We start from the raw sequence: 20,731 nt of genomic DNA, 5'->3' as shown, positions 1-20,731 counted from the left end.
GATACAGTAATCCCTCGATTAATGCACCCCCAATTAGTCCGTTTTCGATTAGTGCGTCATTTTTTTTTCGATCCCCAAATTCGATTAGTGTGCCTGTATACATCTTAGAAATAAATGTTACAGATTTTAAAAATTTTCTATCTATACATTTTTTATGGCTAACTATTTTAAAAAATCACCACCAGAATGAAATAATTTAGTTACTGATTTGAAACATTTTACAAAGTTATTTTTAATGCCATATACTACACTACTTCCATGTATGCTATGTATACTATGTTCCAAATTTTTACCGCCAAAATTTATGTCGTCTACTACATAGCATTTTCCTGATCATATCTCACACCTCCTTTGCAATTATTTTCCTTATATACATTTTTTTTTTTAACCAACCTTTCATCATGAGCAAAAGAATTAGTGAGCAAAAAAGTGAAAGTGTGAAAATGATTCAAAAAGTAATCTCATTGGAAGAAAAACTTGAAATAATAAAGAAAGTGAACAAGGCAAGTCCAGAGCAAAGATAAGACAAGAACACAAAAATAGGTGAATCAACTCTAAGAGCAATTTTAAGCAAAGCTGCTGAATACAAACCTGCTGAACTGACCTTATTAAATCAAAAGCATTAAGTCTCTTTGCAACCTTGAAAGAAAGGGCTATCAATGATGGAAAAAAATAATTCTACATTAGTGCTGGGTGGTTTGAAAAAGAGCCTACATAATGTTCTAATCACAGGCTAAGCTGCAAGTGCCGATAAGGAGGCGGCTGCAAATTATCCAGAGATTTGAAGAAAATTGTATAAGAAGGCGGGGGGGGGATCTATTGTGACCAACAAATATTTAATGTCGATGAAACTGGCTTTTATTTGGAAGCCAATGCCTTCCAAGACTTTTCTGGCTAAATCAGAAAAATCTCGGCCTGGTTATAAAGTCGCAAAGTTAAGTGAAATTACTGCTAGCAAAATGCAGTCCATTTGGAGGCACATTCTTCCACATTGTGCAAATGATTTTAGAGGCTTTTCAAATGAATCTAAGTTAATTAAATCTCATTCTAAGAAACCGAATGATTCGGACCTGCTAAATTTAGATGCACAGCAGGAAGATCCTGATGAATATGAAGAAAATTTAATCACTGACAAGCCCAAAGAGATTTCACAGAAACAAATTTAAATATTTTCCATGCAACCAAAACTTTTAAGTAGCAATGTTTAGAGAGTTTTAAGTAGCAATGCCCTTGTGAAGAGAGAAGCAGGAAAATTTGCAGAAGAGGCAGTTGTATGAAAAAAGAAACAGAATGCCTGCCAGAATAATAGATTTATATTTTGAATATGTTTTATTGTCTTTCAGCTTCATAGTTTTCCTTTAACTAGGCTCTGATTTATACCCTAATTCTTTTATGAAAAACTCAAGGGTAAAAAAAAAGAAATTTGAGGAGCGAATTATACTTTTTTCCATAGGTTATTATACTCGATTAGTGCGTTTTCGATTAATGAACCTGTTTTAAAGAACGCATTAGGTGCACTAATTGAGGGATTGCTGTAATTTAAGTTTGAATTAAGACTACAAACGTTAAATTGTTTTTTTGTTTTTTTTTGCATAGACTGATTTTTTTGTGGCAGGTTTTTTTCCCTGAACAACAGTGTCACTGTCATTTTTGATAGTATCTGTTGGAAATTTATAGAACAGGCGCATGCATTGAGGGGGGGAGGGGGGGATGAGAAACTAATGAGCATGACATAGGGAGCACCCACTCCATAAGTCATGCTCATGTCTGTGCCTATATATGACCTCCATGCACCAAATAATCCATATAATTCCACATAAATTCCTTCCTTGATACTTCTGCATGCCTGGTCATCCTTCAAGTCATGACTACATGGTCACGCTCACCACATGGGACAAGTATGTCATCTTGGTCACAGTCAGATCCTCTGGTGCTTTGACCAAGTCCAAACTTCTTAATTCTCATGTTCTCTCCACCACATGCTGCTTAAGTCATTTGTCCCTCAAAAATTCCAGAAATTCAGTTCTCTTATACTTGCTCCCCTTATGAAAGAGCATACTGTATGCTCTTTCTTTTACCTAGTTCATATATAAATATGAACTAGGCATATGAACTATACTTAAATTTCTCCATAATTATCACACATTTTGCACTTACCAAACTCATATACCTAAACATTTCCTGCTCATCACCATCTATTTTTGTGGTTTATAGCAAAATCCCACTAAAAAGCTTGTCCTATCCACCTCTTCCTCACACCATATACTCTCAAAGCCATCAATCCCTTTTCCCCTTTTAGTTCTCTACATTTAGAGGGGCACATTTCATCTATTAACACTCCACCATCCCTCCCTGCTGAAATATGCTATATCCTTAAATGCCTTACTACCCTTCAATGCTATATGCTTATAGCATTGAAATATATTGAATACAGTACAGTTTGCATTTTTGGAAATTATGGAGACAACTACTGTGTTTGAATAAAAACTTTAGTTTACTATTACTAAAATTTTACAATTCGACGTTTCGACCTTTATGTCAAGGTCATCTTCTGGAGCGTACAAATATACACAGGAAACAAGCTATACTACAATCATACTGGTTCGTTAAAGACACTGACTAACCGCTACCACAATTGTTGGCCTGACCTCTGGTGAAAAAAAAAAAAAAAAATTATACATCAACGCTAGAGTCCTATTATTTGTGTTGTCTACTATATACATATATTAACATCATTCCAGCCAGTTGGAGTTGAATGGTTTCTAATAATAGCAGATTGGTTAGAGTCCTGACTATGTTGAATCTTTCAAATTAGGTTGGCTGAATGTGTGCCATCCAGATCCTTGGAATTTTCATACCATCTTTATTGTTGATATTTGGGTGGTTTATCAGAATTTCGCAGGATTCTTTAAATTTTCTTTCGTACCATGTTTTTGTGCGGTGTAAGGAGCAGGTGCTTTTCCAGTTGATTTGGTGTAAGGTGTTAAGTGCATGGTCTGAGAGGCCTGCTTCACCATAATGGTTATATTTAATGTGTCTAATGTGTTCTTTCTTGCGTATAGGGATTGTCCGTCCTGTTTCACCAATGTACGGCAAGTTACAGGTGCAGCGGATGCAATAGACTCCAGGATGTGCTAATGGGAGGAGAGGATCCTTAGAGGAGCTGAATATGGTTTTAAGTTTAGTGGGTGGTTTAAAGGTGGCATTGAGGTTATAATGTTGTAGGATTCTGTTGCTTTTTCTGATAACTTTAATGTATGGGATGGCTATGGTTTTACTGTAATCTAGATTCGTTTTTGTGTATATTTGTATGCTCCAGAAGATGACCTCGACATAAAGGTCGAAACGTCGAATTGTAAAATTTTAGTAATAGTAAACTAAAGTTTTTATTCAAACACGGTAGTTGTCTCCATAATTTCCAAAAATGCATTCGGATCACCGTGCAAGCCTAAAAGAAAGGATACAGTACAGTTTGTTTTGCTGTTAATTATCTACAGAACAGCTGACTCATAAACTGCGAAAGAACTATATACCATGAAATCCCCCTTAGTGGAGGAGACCAAAATGAGGCTCAATAAAAGCTTGTTGTAGGTGGTGTCCCAAACATCATAGTTTTTCCAATACTCATAAAATCATAAAAAGAGTTAAGTAGTAATTGCTTTTATGATGTAAATGGCTTGAAACAATTTTACACCATTTATTATTACAACTCTATAAAATGTTCAAACTGTCATTTTTGTCTCTTGGTTTCATGAGGGTTTCAGGTCAAAGGTAAAAGATATTTAATGCAAAAACAGGTATACTAAGCAATAAGTATCTGGTCTCATCTCATCATATCATTAGCTGCAATGCAATGTCATCAATACATTCTTTTCAGGTAGTGTATGACTAGCTGCACAGAATGTAGCTAGTCATACAGTTGCTACACATTTGACTGTCAAACATGTAGCAACTGTTTGAGAGCTACAGCAAAAATTGGGCAATGATATTGGCCTTACTTTCTGCAACCATTGTTATTTATATTTTTTATATGTGAATCCCACCAATGAAAAGATGTATATATATATTTTTAAAATTAAAAATTCAAAAATTTATATTCTTGTTTAATCCTTTATACAAATGTACTTGGATAAAAGATTCAGTGGTGCAGGGATCCCACATCTAGATGCTAGTGCTTTTTTACACTGCTTAAAGTCTCTGATTAGCAGGGTAGTGATCTCACAATGGGTGACAAACATGTACAGCCTAACAACTTTCACAAACATTCCTGTCACCATGGATGTTTGTGAAAGTTAATTCATTTTAGGATAAAAGGAAATGAAAGACTTATTTTTTAGATATCCATACAGTGAACTGTTTAGCTACTTTTCTTTTTATTTTAGTAAAATTATGGAGACTACAACTGTGTTATGAATAACTATTTTAATTTCCCGATGTCTTGACATTCATATGAAGGTCATAATCTGGAGTACATGCACAAGCTATGTTACATTACATAAATGGCTACAGCCAAAATACTATTAACTAAATTTTTTACAAGACCACTTAAAAACAAAAACTAGATCACAATAAAACTGTAGCCATTCCATACATTAAAGGTATATCAGATCAAATAACCAGAATACTACAGACATACAACCTTAATGGCACCTTTAAACCTCCTGCAAAATATTCAACTCATCCAAGGATTTGCTTCCTCCACTGGCCCACCCTGGAGTACACTGAATTCATTGCACCTATAATTTGCCCTATGTAGGTGAAACAGGATGCACAATTCCTATCAGAAAAAAGGAATATAAATGGCATATTAACTTTAGTAACTATGGTAAATAAATCTGGCCTTTCTGATCCTGCCCTGAATACTCTACATAGAACTGACTGGGAAGGCACCTATTTACATCACACAATTTAAGGAGGCTGTGAAATTCTTATGAACCATCCTAATCTCAACAATAATGGTGGTCTAAAAATTGCAAGAATATGGATGGCATATATTCTACTTACTTAACCTTTTGATCTAAGAGTTAGTTATAATTAGGACTGTGAGCAATCCAGGATCATAACTCTAATATAACACTTGTTAATTTATGGATTAGGCTACTACTTTGTTGTATTAAAACTATCTATATGAATTTGTTATCTGATGATGTTATAAATAGAATGTAGCTTTGATGTAGGTTTTTTTTCACTAGAGATTATTATTATTATTACAGGGCTCCATGGAGTCAAAAGACTCATCGTGGGAGGTCCTTCCTAAGAACATAAAGTCTGTCAAGACTCATCGAGGGGAGATCCCCCCCCCCCTAAGAAACAAAGTCTATCATACCACTCCTTAAACTCATTGACCGTTCTCGCTCTCACCACTCCATCAGGCAATGCATTCCATGGTTCAGCCACCCTCCATGCAAAGAAACCACTCCTCACCCTCTTGCTCACAGTTTCCTTTCTTAACTTCCAGGGATGGCCTCTTGTCATCACTCCTTCCCTCTGTTCAACCAAGCGAAAGAACTCCCCAGTGTCAACCCTGTAACCACCTCTCAACAGTTTAAAAGTCTCAATCATATCACCTCTCCTTCTTCTATCCACCAAACTCTGCAGTCCACATTCCCTCAGCCGATCCTCATAACCAAAATTGTACAGTCCTGAAACCATCTTTGTCATCTGTCTTTATATCCTTTCCACAGTTAATTTATCCCCTTCAAATCCTGGGGGCCAAATCTGAGACCAATAGTCTAAATGTGATCTGATCAGAGACTTATACAACAGAATGATAACTCTTTTATCTCTGCAGGTCAGTGTCCTTCTCATAATTGCAGCAATCCTCTGTGTTCCCTTCACCACCTTTGCAATATGTCCCCTAAATTTCAGGTTTCTATCAATCATCAACCCCAGATCTCTTGTCTCCCCTACTTCCTCCAGTATAACTCCTCCCATAGAGAATGCAGCATCCCATCGATGTTTCCCAAACCTCAAGACCTTACACTTTGCTGCATTAAACTGACCCCCCCCCCTCATTCATTTGCCCATCATCTATCTAGCTTATTCAAATCCTCTTGCAGGGCTACCACATCTGCACTATTACTAATAATCCTTCCCAGCTTCGCATCATCCGCAAACAACTGAATATCCCCTTGCAATCCACTGGCAATGTCATTGATATAAAGGTTAAACAATATAGGTCCTAGTACTGAGATCAGGCAATTAGAATAATGATTGATCAAATCATTGTCACTTTGGCTTATTATTAGGTATGTAGCTTTTCTTTGTTGTGTGTACTCCAGATAATGACCTAATATGAAGATTGAAATGTTGGGAAATTAAAATAATTATTCCTAACATGGTTGTAGTCTCCATAATTTTACTAAAATGAATGCTAATCACCATCTAACACTAAAAGAAAAGCTTCATATTTTTGTTTCTGATTATATAATTCCCAAATTTAAAACAGAGTATAAAAACTCATTTTATACTTATTTAAACATAAAACGGATGAATAGTGCATATGCTAATTTAAATAGCACATATATCTAACAAAGAATAACAGAAAATGTTTAAAACAAATGATTACAGTTATTCATGAAAAGAGAAAGATTATCAGAGAGAGCATGTGTATGTGAACAATTAAAACCTGAAGGTTATAAGTGTTTTAATAAATAAAAACTTATTTTAAATGTCAAGTAACTGCCGAAACCAAAACACAATAATAATCACTTACTCACTCAAAGCGCATGGTGAAACTATGCAAGGCCTGATCACAGATGGCCTAGGCTGTTCACGACAGGCATTTCCTGCTGGCTTTTTGGTTCCATACCATACACACTGTAAGATTCGACTCTGAAATCCTTGTTCAGAACATTCACCAGTACACTAGGGAGAAAGAAACAAAATAATTATTTGATGAAGAGAATTTTGTTGTGGGTTATGATTTTATGGATGATAGAGAAGTGGAATGCACTGTTTGAGTGAGTTACCAGAACTTTAGATGGAATAATGAAGCTCATTGCAGTGCAGGAGGAATGCTTCAGACATCAGAAAGTCTGTTGTATCACCTTTTAAACTTGTTCAGTGTCTGCACACCCTCATCTCTCTCTCTCTCTCTCTCTCTCTCTCTTGGTCAGTGCATTCCATACACCTACAACCCTCCATGAAAAAAAAATTAAAAAAATGCTGTTTACTTTTTTATTGGCAATTTCCTGGTTTAATTTCCAGGGATGGCTCTTCCCTGGAAATTACTTTTTTGTTTATTTTCATGCTTTTCACACAACCCCTACTACTTCTTTATTCTACTCTAGTGGTGCACCCAGGGAGGGGGCCAAGGGCCCTGTTCTCCCCCCCCCCAAAGTTAAAAAACACTAGAAAATTTTCCAAAATACTTTTCCCTAATTAAAATTCATTTTTTATTTATGTTGTGTCATCTCTTCTATTTATATACTACTTATGCTTATGAATTAGGGGTCACATAAGATGAGAAAACCCTATAGCAGTGTTTCTCAACCTATGGTCACGGACATTCCGCCACTATTTTTATTTGTAGCAGCAGAATGACAACTAATAAAAGAGGGGTGAAGTGAAACACAATATGGTTTTATTCTTCCACCTTCCCTTGCTGTTTTGTCAGATTTGAAGTGAACATGTGCTGTCCACATGACCACAATTCAACCAATTGCTTGTTGTTTACTGATTTTTATTGTTGAAGGTTTTTCCTCCTTCAACCAAGGCTCAATATATCTTCGGAAGTGCTAAGTAATACTTAGACAAAATGTGTTGTGAGTTAACTCCAGTATTTATGTTTTTTGGAAATCCTGCGAAAAACAAGCTGACAATTGAGTTGAAATGCTCTCTTCAACCGAATTCCAATAATATGTGAAACTGCCATAACAGCATTCACTATATATATATATATATCTTAATTTTAACACTTTCGGTTGCATTTTATTGCTGCGGAGCGAACTCACACAATCTAATTAATGACAATAGTTTTTAGTTATTGTGTTTGCCGGTGCAACATATAGTTTTGCTTGAGTCTATATATATATACAGCATACTTTCTGTATGAGGGGACATGTGATTTATTAATTAGTGTCGTTTTTATCCCAGTTGTCTCTAATTGCACTAATTTGTTGAGAAATATATTACACAGACTGCTTATACCTTATTCACTGACATAATAAAAGTACTTGTTTTTCTTGCCTCTGCAATATAGTGGCTATTGGGAGAGGGTGTGTTGTTTCCCGCTGGAGCAAGTTACTATCGCTCTGAACGTGTTTCAGCTTTTTTTCATTTGCGAGGTATATGCGAAACTTTTTAATTTCTTTTTTCGAAAAGTAAAATCAGGGGTTGAGAGTTATATGCGAGTAAGTACGGTATTTCAATTATGGATAAGTACATTGGTACCTTCTTTAAACGGAAAAATATCTCGGATGACAGTGATAATACAAAATGAGTTTGTAATGACAGTTTGTGTGTAGTTTCTGAAGAGAAAGAGGTCTGTAATGAATCCACAGAAACACAGAATTCCCATCAGTTACGATGCGATAATATTAATACGCTGAAAGGAAAGGAAAGATTTGCTGACTTGCTGGACACTCGACCAGTGGATCGCATTCAAAGGTAAATACAATTGGTTATTTTGTAGGAACATTTTTCTATTTTGTGACTTTTCTCCCTTTACGGTAATTATGCCTACATCGTGTTATTATTCACAATTGCTTGCAGTTTTGAATGTGTATATAAATCAATATCAACAGTAGCCTGATTACGAACGCGTGATGAAAGGGACGGGGAAGTTTTGAGTAAATACAACTGATTATTTTGTATAGGGCCCCGAAACTTATTAGTTTAGAATTTAATCACTGGGAAAGGGTTTGTGTCTACCTCAAAACTCTGAAACAGAATTTGGAAACATTTTCCGAATAACTTTTTATAAGAAATTTCTGTGATTTCACGATCCATTTCATGCTTGCAGTCACGAAAACGACCTTTCGTTATCGAAAAAAGAGCAGCTAATTGAGCTTTCAAGTGACAGTGGGCTTAAAATGCAATTCCGTGATCGTGGTTTGGCTCGATTCTGGATCTCGCCGTCAGTGAGAAGTGAATTTCCCGAATTATTTGAAGTTGAAAATCGTCATGCAGTTTTCTACAACCTATCTTTGGGAGAAACGATTTTTATTGCTCCTTCAAATAAAAACAAAATACAGAATTCGTCTTAGTGTGTGTGCCGATCTTCGACTGAAGTTGACCAATATTGAGCCAGATATCCAGCAACTCTGCAGAGGCGGAGAAGTTGAACCATCTCATTAAAAGTAAATAGTGACATAATTATATCATATTATTTATTTGTTTAATAAAAATTAAAACTTTGTTTTTTAATTTTTATCCACAAAATTTAATTTTTTATCTATATATATCCGGCCTGGTTGGCCGACTCTCCAGCCAAAAGGCTGCGAGTTCGAATCCCGCAGTGGACATCGATGTTTGTGATTGTCTGTGAAAATACTAGTGGTAGTGGTCGGAGGTAGACAGCGTTGGTATAGATGATGATTGTAGTTGTGGTTGGTGAAGAAGGAGAGTTGTAGAGTAGGTGCCCTTCTTCGATATGTCTTTGGACTACCTGGAGGTGTCATGTAATAATGATATCGACAAGATATGTTTATCGTGCATCACATAGTTTGAATTTGGCACTTGGAAATGCTATATCTGTGACAAATAAGAAATTGCATTGGCATAATTGAAAAGGTACACAATTTCTTTAATACCCCTAAAAGACAGGACGTCTTTGTTGTTTATAATATTAATATCTTTTAAGATTTATAATATCTTTATTTAGCTTGCAAAAAATATTTGCGTGCACCTTACCATTGTCTAAAACAATGCAAAAATTTGACAGTGACCTCTTAATTGCCCTAAATTTTGTTGATGATGTTGTGGCTCAATTAAATACCGTTCGTGAAACGCCAGATTCTTCATTAAAAGATATTTACGATGAAGGATGTATAAAAGCTAATAATTTTAATATTGACATTAAAAAGCCAAGGACTTCATCAAAACAAACATTAAGGTCCAATGTTCTAGCCGATTCTGTAGAAGAATATTTCAGGAGAACTATTTCATTCCATTTATTGACCAAATATTGACTCAACTTCATGAACGTTTCACTCGTCACCTCAATATTTTGAAATATATTTTTTTCTCTTCTACCAAATGGAAAAGATGCTCCAACAACAAGTGCAATGGAAGATTTTCGTCAATTATGTGAATTTTATGCAGATGATTTGCGTTATACAAATCCAGCAATTTTGAACGCCGAATTCAAGTTGTGGTATAAGAAATTTGAAAAACCGTTTGCAATAGCTCCATGCAAAAATTCCGTTGATGCAGTTTCAAAGTGTGACAAAATGATATATCCTAACATCTATAACTTATTAAAAATATTTGCAACGCTTCCGGTAACAACATGCGTCAGTGAAAGATCATTTTCTAACTTACGCCTTTTAAAAACCTATTTAAGATCTACCATGACACGATCACGATTGAACGGACTGGCTTTGCTATATATATATATATATATATATACACACACACACACACACACACAGAGAGAGATATATATATTAATGTAACCATGACTGAAATAATTCAAGAGCTTTGTAAAAATAAAAGAAAACTGGCTTTTATTCTTTAAACACATTTTTATAATCACCTAATGAATTTTATTGAATGAATGAAGTTTAACGAATTTTAGTTGAACGGATAAAAATATTTTTAATGCAAATTCATTGTATTAAAAATATTTTTATCCGTTCAACTCGCCCCCCCCCCCCAAGATTCAATCCTGGGTGCGCCACTATTCTACTCAATATTAAATCATGTATCTTAAATTACCTTTTTGAAATGTAATAAGAATTTTTCTTTAACTTTTTACATAAGCAGTCATATTTTTAGTCCACTATTATTTAACTCTTTATTTTTTAAGTACTGTCATAGGTAAAGAAGGTTTGAAGTTTAATACTAAACTATTTCGATGCAAATCATATGACAATTTATTCAGTAAAAATATTATTTTTAAAATTAAAATTTTTAAAGCAAGTAGCAAATATACTGCATTTTAATATGTTAAGAGATATTTTGCAGATTCCATAAACTACTATACCATAAAACTTGAGAGCTTAGGTAGAGCCAACAGGAAGACAAACATCCTACTTACACCACTCAGCATATTCCATGGATATCAATCTCTGCACTGCTAAAAAGAATTGAGAAGATGGGGTGGAATTATGCGCAGTGTAATTGAGGCCATGATGGTCATTGTATCTGTTAACTGTGTGTGTGTGTGTTCTCTAGCTGGGTTGCCTGTCTCGCGAGAGGATAAATTGTGCCACTTGCACATGAGCTGCTGCAGTGGCGCACCCAGAGGGGGACCAAGGGGCCCTAGCACCCCCCCCCAAAAGAAAAAGGAAAAAACACTAGAAAAATTTCCAAAAATCTTATCCTAATTAAAATTAATTTTTTAATTTATGTTGTGTCATATCTTCTATTTCCATACTACATATGAATTAGCGATCATTGCAGATGCTCAATCATAGGTCGTATGCATTCTCAAATCGTCTACTCAACTCTCCCCCCCCCCAGGTTAAATCCTGAGTGCGCCACTGAGCTGCTGAATATAAGATTAACTAAAATCATTGGTGTAGAATAGGCATTCGGTAACTTTGCATGGACAAATCAACAGCACAAAAAAGGCATGCTAATACCACATAATTGCATATTTACAGTGTGAGTTAGAAAATAGTACTTATAGGCATTTTGAATGTTATTAATGTAAATTTTCTAAATTTTTTTTTTTTTTCTCGTAAACATTCTTTTTTTTTTCCCAAGAAATCAGTTAAACACATTCAGGTTTTTTTTTTTTTAGCGCTATATGGAAGTGACTTTTTCCTACAAAAATCCTACCCCCCCCCATTTTTTTAAGGAGGAAGAGATAAACTGGTAGACATAACTTACAAAGGAATCAAGGCCTGATAGTTGCAGTCTCCGTGAGAGTAACAGCGTTAGCAGAAGTCTAATTCTTGTTAAAGCTACTATTATATTAGAAAGTTAAATGATAATTATACTGTATAATATCCAAGAGTGATATAATCGTTTAAAATGTTTTAAGTATTTTTTTTTATTTCTTGGATATGAAATTTTCATAACAAAACTTCTAAGTGATTAAATTTGAAACTATTACCTCTGACCACTCTCCAACTTTCCATGTTCCTCTGCACTGTTCATTGGAGCAGTCCCTCTTCCTTCGCGGTCTCGTGTTTTCATCGCATTTGTTGGCATCGGCAATAGTTCCATTGTGAAGGCGACAATATACTTCTCTCCTCTGATAAGCAGTCTTCCAGGTGAAGCAGTTGGCGTCCGAGCACTAGAACAATGATTAGAGAGGACCCATCATTATTCTTTAAACCTATAAGGTAACAGCGACCACACTATTATAAGTGAGATTACTATGATAATAAGGAACATCAACATGGATAAAAGACTATGTAAGTGGGAAAAACGTACAACTCGAATCATGAAGCAGGAGCGCATCTTGAAAACGTTGTTGAACTCAATATGAAAAACTGGTCGCTATCATGACTATTGGTGGACTGAAATAAATGATGCATCATTTCATTTTTTTTTATTAACTAAACGTAAATTGCACCAATAATGAAGTATGAAGGCGCTGTTAAAAAAGTTCATAAAGTGAGTTGACCATTTGGTAAAAAAAAAAAAAAAAAAAAAAAAAAAACCGGGATCACTAGATAGCAATTTTATTACACATTTCTATATGCAACACTGTCGAAATAGTGAATCGCGTGCGAATGTAAAATTTTGCATTAAACTGAAGAGATGTTACTAAATAATTTGCTAAGGCACAAAGGCTCCGTCTTACATACTATCAAGTAGTTTAAATAACACGCACACAGTTATAATTAAGTAATTTCGCTGGTTAAAGTGCTGATTCAGAAAAGCCAATCCTATAATGCCTTTTATTTCTCCAAAAGGTGTAGGCGGATCTCTTTCAGCCCTACTTTTGGAAGGCTAGTGGATAGCCACCTCCATCCTTAAGCATCACTGAAAGCTAAGTCCATGGCTCTCATTGATTTCAGAGCCATCAGAAGAGAGAGTACCGCAGATAACTGCTGCTATCTTGAAATCCTAAACCATATTGTGTAAGTTAATGTAGGTTCTACGATTTTTTATTTTTTTTCTTGAGTTGGATAAAAACCCGAATTTTCAGGAGAAAAACGCTTAATTGCCTAAAAATGTAGACTAATTTAGGAAATAGTTGAAAAAAAAAAAACATAGGAAAACTTTGTAAACTCGGCAGCTCCTATAACGGTTCAGTTTTTCTTCTAGAGGTCTAGCGCTCTGGGAACAAACGTCATTTTCAAACGGCTATGCAGGCACAATTCAGAGCTAGATGGAAAAAAAAAAAAAGTACTACTTATAATTTAGACAAAAATAATTATTTTATTTATTTATTTTATCCTAGATTCTGAACATGCAACGCGTGGTGGCAACCTCTATATTCCATAACTGGAAAATAGACACGAAAACAATAGAATCTTTCGGCTCTGTTGACATGATGTCCGCCTTATTCTGGTAAACGAGCTTAATAGATATGTTCAATGTCTTATGACGGCTATCATGGATAACAAGCCCCACTTATGATGAAGAGACATTAGTACTTTATATTAATATAAACTGGACTGTATACATGTAAGTTGTATTGTATATTAATTCAGTGATGCACACCCCGGACGAAAATTTTGCATCATGTCGAAGTTAAGAAGGAAAAAAAAACAGTAATCATTGCTTATGATGACACTAAAGGTTAAATGGGAAGCAAACGTGTGATAGCATAGCAACGACATGTGGATATCCATATTTAGAAAGAAACGTGAGAAATGTTGATGTTTTTAATGGCATACAGAATTTCATGTGCGGACAAATTCTTTTTAAATTCAATCTGAAAGCAGTTTAGTGTTGCACAACGAGAAATAAAAGCGCATTCAAAATATGGCTGCCCTGTTGTATAAAAGAACTTGTGACAGCATGCCCCTCAAAGCGAATGCACTCAAATAAAAGAAATACTGTTGGCCGATGTGTAGCCGACATACTGTAAGGTCATAGCACTTTTCTTTGAACTTGATAGTGGTTTTATCAAGTATTTTTGTTTCCTTTGTTTCTTTATGTAATAGTCAAGAAAAAACACAATACTATGCTCCAAAGGACTGACGGAAAACAAAATACTGTACTTCATTCCTGAGAAACATAATGTTCATATACTTGTCATTAGTGAAACCTGATTTGACACTTCTTTCCCAGTTGCACATAAAAAGTAGGTCTAATAAAGAATTCAGTAAAAGATTTTTCTCACAAAAAAGTGATTATATTGCTTTCTTGAAGGGAAAGCTTCCAAAAATCTGAGTGTTACAATAGTCAAACGAAGAAATCCTTCCAAAAATTAGAAAGTTGCACAATAAACAGCTTTGAACACAAATTGAACTCAGTTGAATTAGATGCATGGAAATCTTTTAGATCATAATTTTCGGGTTTTTGATAAAATTCGAGATTCTGGATGTTACGAAAAACACATTTTTCATACGAATTTCTTCACAGACAATTTAGCTAAGTGTGCGTGACGAACAAGGTGAATAATTTCGCCAATATACACCACAGAGTATAAGTATATAAGGGTCTCGGTTAGCCTCGTGGCTTTGCGCTACGCAACCATATGACAGGGGGAAGGAGTGTCCCAGGTTCGATTCCCGTCGAAGACGTGAGGAATTTGAGGATCTTCCTCAGCCATAGCCAAGTTAGCCGGTCTTGGGCGCGGGCAGTAGGGTTTTTCCGCCAGTTTATCTGGCGTTTTTTATCCCGCAAACGGGCCCCGTGAACATACGCCTCTACAGGTCGGTTGGGAGTGGTACTAACAAGAAGTCGCATCTAAGTAACACGCGGACCCTGCCGAGGAAGCTGGAGTAACGCGTAGTGAAAGAAGTATAAGTACCACAGAGCGACTGGGATCTTTCAATGATAGGAAATCATTACTAATTTTTGGCAAGAGAATATATATTACTGTTCTTGAAAAGAAACATTAATCTCCTGTGTAATATATTTAGAAGACCATGTTTTTGTGCATTCATTTTAGTGTTTTAACATTTACGACAACCATGATGCGAGTCAAATGATTATTAACCATTCATCGTGAAAGGTCCAACAGTTTTACTAGTGGTCTCATGTTTTAAGTTCATTTAAATAATGTCACCTTTCAAAATGCATAACATATATTTTGAGTACAAATTAAAATTACTGAGAAGAGACTTCCTCGTCTCTTCTGTAGGTATTTATTATCCATGGACTACATTCTGCTAAACTAGCCACCGTCATTCTTACACTTTCTTTCAAACTCTAAGCATACAAACAGCTACTGGTCAACATCCATTTACTATCTAGCATTAAGCTTAGCGCACTAAATTCTTATAATCCTCTTTCAATTCTGTTTTCACCGAAGATCGCAGCCTTCAGCTGTTCAAGAAAACGCCAAGAGATTCACTCTTAAGCTTTCACCACCAAACACGATAATGATGTGCGGTACGTTTTGCAACCTTGCTTTTGATTTTGTTCATGAGAAACTTTTGTCCTAAAACAAAATTCTGCTTAGCAGGCCAATAAAAACTACATTAACGTTGCACTAAAACTGTGAAAAGACAGCCATTTTAGTGAAATATTTTATCATCAGTTTTTTTGGTAAAAAAAAAAAGTGCCTGAGAGATTAAAAAAAAACAATAATAATATTCTTAATTGATGACCAGTAAAATTAATGAAAAAACCTTCGTGTTATTAGCTGTCGCTTAAGTATAGTTTCCCCATTTTTTATATTTTTTTTAAATGCGGAACAAATAGCGTGATAACCAAAGGAATTTGAATTGTCAATCACCTAAGATAATTTTTTTTAAAAAACGTATTTTTTTTAATTAGAAAATTTATAATTATTGAACTTACAAGGAAAAATTATTTATATATAATAGCAACATTGTGACTTAGGTAAAGGGCTGGGACCAAAGCTCAACTTCTCCAGATGTGGAATTAATAAAAAAAAAAAATATATATATATATATATTAAAGGAAAATCTGAGGAGGAGGGAGGAAGAAACTTGTGAATCCAAAAGAAGGGGGAGGGGGGGGAAGGGAAAGAACAAAGAATCTCTCGATACACCGCTTCTCATTTTTTAATTTGAATCCTCCCATAAATTGTCTCACAAACTGAGAAGCACTACCTAGACTGAAGGTTAAGTCCCTTGTTTGTTCTATAATATCCACGAGTTTATCATCACGTCGTGTTCAGTTTTAGTGTTTCTAAGATATAAGATGCTGTTTATCTAAACGCAGTTACGCATTACACAGTTTCTATAATATATCTGGCACGACAGCATCTTGGTCACTACTTGTAAATTATCAGTCCTTCAACGTCATTTTGAAAATACTTCCGCGATGTACACAACACAAAATGAGACCATAAGGGGAAGGGGTTCGCAACCACTCAATCAAGACTCTGCTGTAAGTTGACAACAAAACAATGCTATGGAGCATTATAGTATGGGAATTAATTTTACGTAAGACAACCAAATATAAACATAGAGCGGATGTACTTAAAGTTAACAAACGATTGTTTACAATCTGTGGTATATTTCTACAAACAACGTTTTATTAACATTTTTATTTTCATATATTTTATTGCTCATAAACTATATATCAATATTTAATCATCAGATAACGCTTATGAAGAAATATGGTCTTTTATAACTCATATAAAAACAATACTGTTTACCATCTCCTTACTGCATTATAAATCATAAAAAAAAAGATTACGTAGTTATCAATAAATACGTAATCTTTTAAAATAGTACACGTCTTCTTACTAAATTATAAAATGCTATTATTACTCGAGTAATCACCTACTTACATATACGTAAAACACTATTCGGTTTCGGAGTTCGCCAAACATGCAAAACATTGCTGGTTTGATGGGTGAAGCACTAATGTTTTCATATTCCCCTTTGTCTGTGAGGGAGGTTCTTTGAGTGGAGTGTTATTGAGCTCTAGGCTCGTCCTGTGAGGACATTGAGATTAGCTACATTCAGCTGAGCGTAAGATTGATTTGGGTCTTTTATATATATTTGTAGTATTCCGCTTCATTGTAGTCCGAAGGTTGTTTGATCAGTGGGTTTGGTTGATTACTTGCTTTTGATGAACTTTTCTGCTAGATCGTGGAGAAGGGAGGAAACGTAAAGAATGTTGACTTCTCTGTGAATCTGGGAGTTTCTTATGAACCATGGGGCATCCAGAATCATCCTCAGGCATTTGTTCTGTATCCTCTGCAGTTTTTGAATATTTGTATTCGAGGTATAGCTCCAAGCAGGAGATGCGTAAGTGATGACTGGGTGTATTACCATCTTATATATATATATAAGTAGTTTGTTACGTACATCCAGCTTGCTTCTGCTGTTGATCATGGGGTAGAGTTGCGCGATTGCTTTAGATATCTTCGAGCCAATGTGTTTATGTGATTGCTGAATTGAAGTTTTTTGTCGAGTATCACGCCTAGGTATTTAACTTCAGTCTGCCATGGAATCTTGACTCCTAATAGGTGTATATCCTTCTTGCTCTAGACCTTCTTTTGGGTAAACATAATTGAACTTTTTTTGGGTTTACTTGTATCTTTCAGTCCATCAGCCGCTCTTCTAGTATATGAATACTGCTTTGGAGTCTACTGATTGCCAGTCGGGGACTGCATGATCTTGCTAGTAGAGCAGTGTCATCTGCATATAATGCAGTGATGGTTGTACTAGGGTTTTAGGGAATGTCAGCTATGTAAATTAAGAATAAAAGAGGGGGCCCTGAGGCACACCAGCCAGAATTGCATCTAGTTGATGCAATTTCATTTATTTTGACTTGCATAAATCTGTCTTTGAGGTATGTATCTATTATTTTTATTAGTTTAATTGGTAGGTTGAATTCTATGAGTTTATAAAGCAGGCCCTGATGAATTATAGCCACACCTTGTCAAAAGCCTTTGCAACATCTATGAAGACTGCAGCTGCATGGAGGTTCCAATTGAAGCCTTTTGTGATATGCTCAACCAGTCTATGTATCTGTTGTACAGTATTACGGCCCTTTACGGAATGCAAATTGCTTGTTTGTAATGATTCCTAACTTGTCCGTTTCAGATTGGAGCCTTGTGAGTATAACTTTTTCAGCGACCGTACCAAGACAGGGTAGAAGGCTGATAGGTCTGTAGCTTTCTGGGAGTTGGGAGTTCTTTCTAATCTTTTTTGATAGTTATGATGTCGGCAATCTTCCAGGTTGTGGGAAAGTGCTGAAATCTGAGAGTAGCGTTGATTATGTTGACTAAACGAATTATAGCTTTTCTGGGTAGTAATTTGATTATTCTGTTGGTGATGCCATCTGGACCTGGAGCCTTTTTGCTGTTCAGGTGGGCTATAATACTTGTTATTTCTGCTGGAGAAGTAGGTGTGATAGGTTCAGAATTGTCCTTTTGTTGTCTTAACGCTTGCTTGACACGGCGGTGAATTTTGTAGATAAGGTTGTTTAAATTTTCATAAGAGTGGTTACATTGTGTTTCCAAGATGTCTATTAGAGCTTCAGCTTTTTCTTTGTCTGTGTGGGCTTCTTGGTCTGTACTATTTCTGAGTTCAGTTGAGCATGCCGTTTTAATAACCACCGAGGTGGAACAACAGCGACATGAAGAAATTTATGAAATTTATTAATTAATTTATGAAATGCAAAGAAGCTTAATTAATATTAATAAGTGTATATATATTAATACAGCCTATTGAAGCTATCTTATTTATACTAAGCAAAAACGTTTACCAGAAACATTAAAATTAAAAGGTATAAACTAAATAGCATACAGTTAAAATTGTTATAAACTGTTATATTTTAGTTGTTGATCGTTTCTTTATATCTATCCACGGCTCTCATAGCACATTTAAAATCCGTGAATGTTTTCATATTTTACTTTTAACTGTCTTAGGAATATTGTATACAAAATATATGCACGAAAATCATTGCAAGCCTTTTTTATCAATAGTTTCTTGGAAAGTTTATTTAGTGTTTTGACTTTCGGTAAAACGTTGATTATTGCTCTCCATTTGAGGATATCTCCACTAGAAAATCCTCCACTTTACATTTGAAATGATAGAAAAAAATATGATTTTTTTAAACAAAAAATCTCTGTCAGCTGCATTAATAAAAAGCGAAAGATTTATTTCTGAATAAAAAAATTTAATTTATAAATAAGAGGCATAGAAATGTATATACTGACGAAAAAAAATTGCGAACAACTAGCAGTTTTTTATTTAAAAAAAAAAGAAAAGAAAAAGAAGTGGTCTTTTTCAGATTGACAATATTGATGTCAAAATTACGCATAAAACTGAGACCAAAACATTATGGAAAGCAAGCCAAAAACTCTTCGCAGACGTAGCAATACTTCATTAAATAATAATTATTATTCTTATGCAAGGCCTCTATGGAGCAGCGGAACTCATCGTATGAGGTTCGCCTCAGAATCTGCAAAACTATTTATCTGTGCTGTCGCCATCTTCTCACGCAATGCCTTCCATGCATCTACCAATTTACTTGTAAAACACTTCTCACTCTCTCAAACTTGCTCCTCTGTGCAACTTCCAGAGATGACGTTCCTTGGGCTACCATTTTTTTTTTTTTTTTTTTTTTTAAAGCTAGCCTTATAAACCTAATGAGCTATACAAGCTCGTCCAGAAGAGGATTTCACAAGCATCCATGCTCACGATGGTACTCCAACCCACGACCTGTTGGTTGGAGAGTAGATATGCTATCCCTCCTCGGCCACCAGTCAGCAATTAAAATGAAAAAGAAAACTGAAAAATCACTCCTTTGTTGGTAAATCACTCTCAACACGTTATCTATAACAGCGTTTCTCACAGTGTGGTCCACTGCCAAAAGTGGAACGCGTGGTTGTGGGGATGTGAGAGAATTTTATTACTGAATAAGTTTTAGTTATCTTAGGTTGTAAATTTTCAGATACATTTTAAAATAGTATACATTAAAATCCTACTAAGTAAAAAGTTTTTTTATATAATTCCTTTAATTTCAATATTGTAATATGCCTAATATTTTACCACATGCTGTGTATTGAGAACTTTTTACTTTTTTCTTTGCTCGAGTGGAGTTGGACGCTGTAGTCTCATCTCCACACAAAATCATCCATGGCTACAGCGTCCAACTCCACTCGAGCAAGGAACGGTAAAGCGAAGGTCAGTCGACTTTCAAAGCCCTGCGGGCGCCACTCCTGTGTGGATTAACTCGAATGGGTAGAAATGAAGACTCTTCCGTAGAATATTCCACACAGTTGTGTAAGGCACATCATGTGTCTTGATTACAGCACGCGCACGCTGTTATTCATGTCCTGCTCAACAACGGCAGTAACAACTTCATTCACTTGTGAACTGACTGATTTGCGATTTCTGCCAGGTCTAACTTCCAACGATCCCGTTTCTTGAAAACGACTAATGATTCGTCGCGAAACACATGGAGTTAGTGGACATTGTCGACATTTGTTCAAGCGACGAAATTCGCGGGAGTGTAACAAGAACATTGCAATTCTTTAGGTGGTACAGATTCATAAGCAAAG

At 35.3% G+C, this 20,731-nt stretch overlaps 1 protein-coding gene across 3 annotated transcripts in view; it reads right to left on the bottom strand.

Moving 5' to 3' along the window:
• nolo (ADAMTS-like no long nerve cord) overlaps positions 1-20,731 on the bottom strand; it is a 180,795-nt gene that overhangs the window by 11,688 nt on the left and 148,376 nt on the right. The window contains exons 17-18 of one of the 3 annotated variants that reach the window (XM_090394335.1): positions 12,227-12,409; positions 6,716-6,867 (exon numbers count right to left, since the gene is read on the bottom strand). In XM_090394335.1, the coding sequence (XP_090250461.1) occupies positions 6,716-6,867; positions 12,227-12,409 (335 nt within the window). Of the gene's footprint in view, positions 1-6,715; positions 6,868-12,226; positions 12,452-20,731 lie in introns of those variants that run through there. The other 2 variants (XM_090394334.1, XM_090394337.1) reach the window with 2 other exon arrangements.

This window comes from Typopeltis vanoorti, chromosome 6 (assembly GCF_054136105.1).
Source record: "Typopeltis vanoorti isolate ZY-2024b chromosome 6, IOZ_Tvanoo_1.0, whole genome shotgun sequence".
Classification (NCBI taxonomy): Eukaryota; Metazoa; Arthropoda; class Arachnida; order Uropygi; family Thelyphonidae; genus Typopeltis; species Typopeltis vanoorti.
Note: the sequence above shows the minus strand (reverse complement) of the source record. Positions and strands in the feature narration are given on the sequence as shown.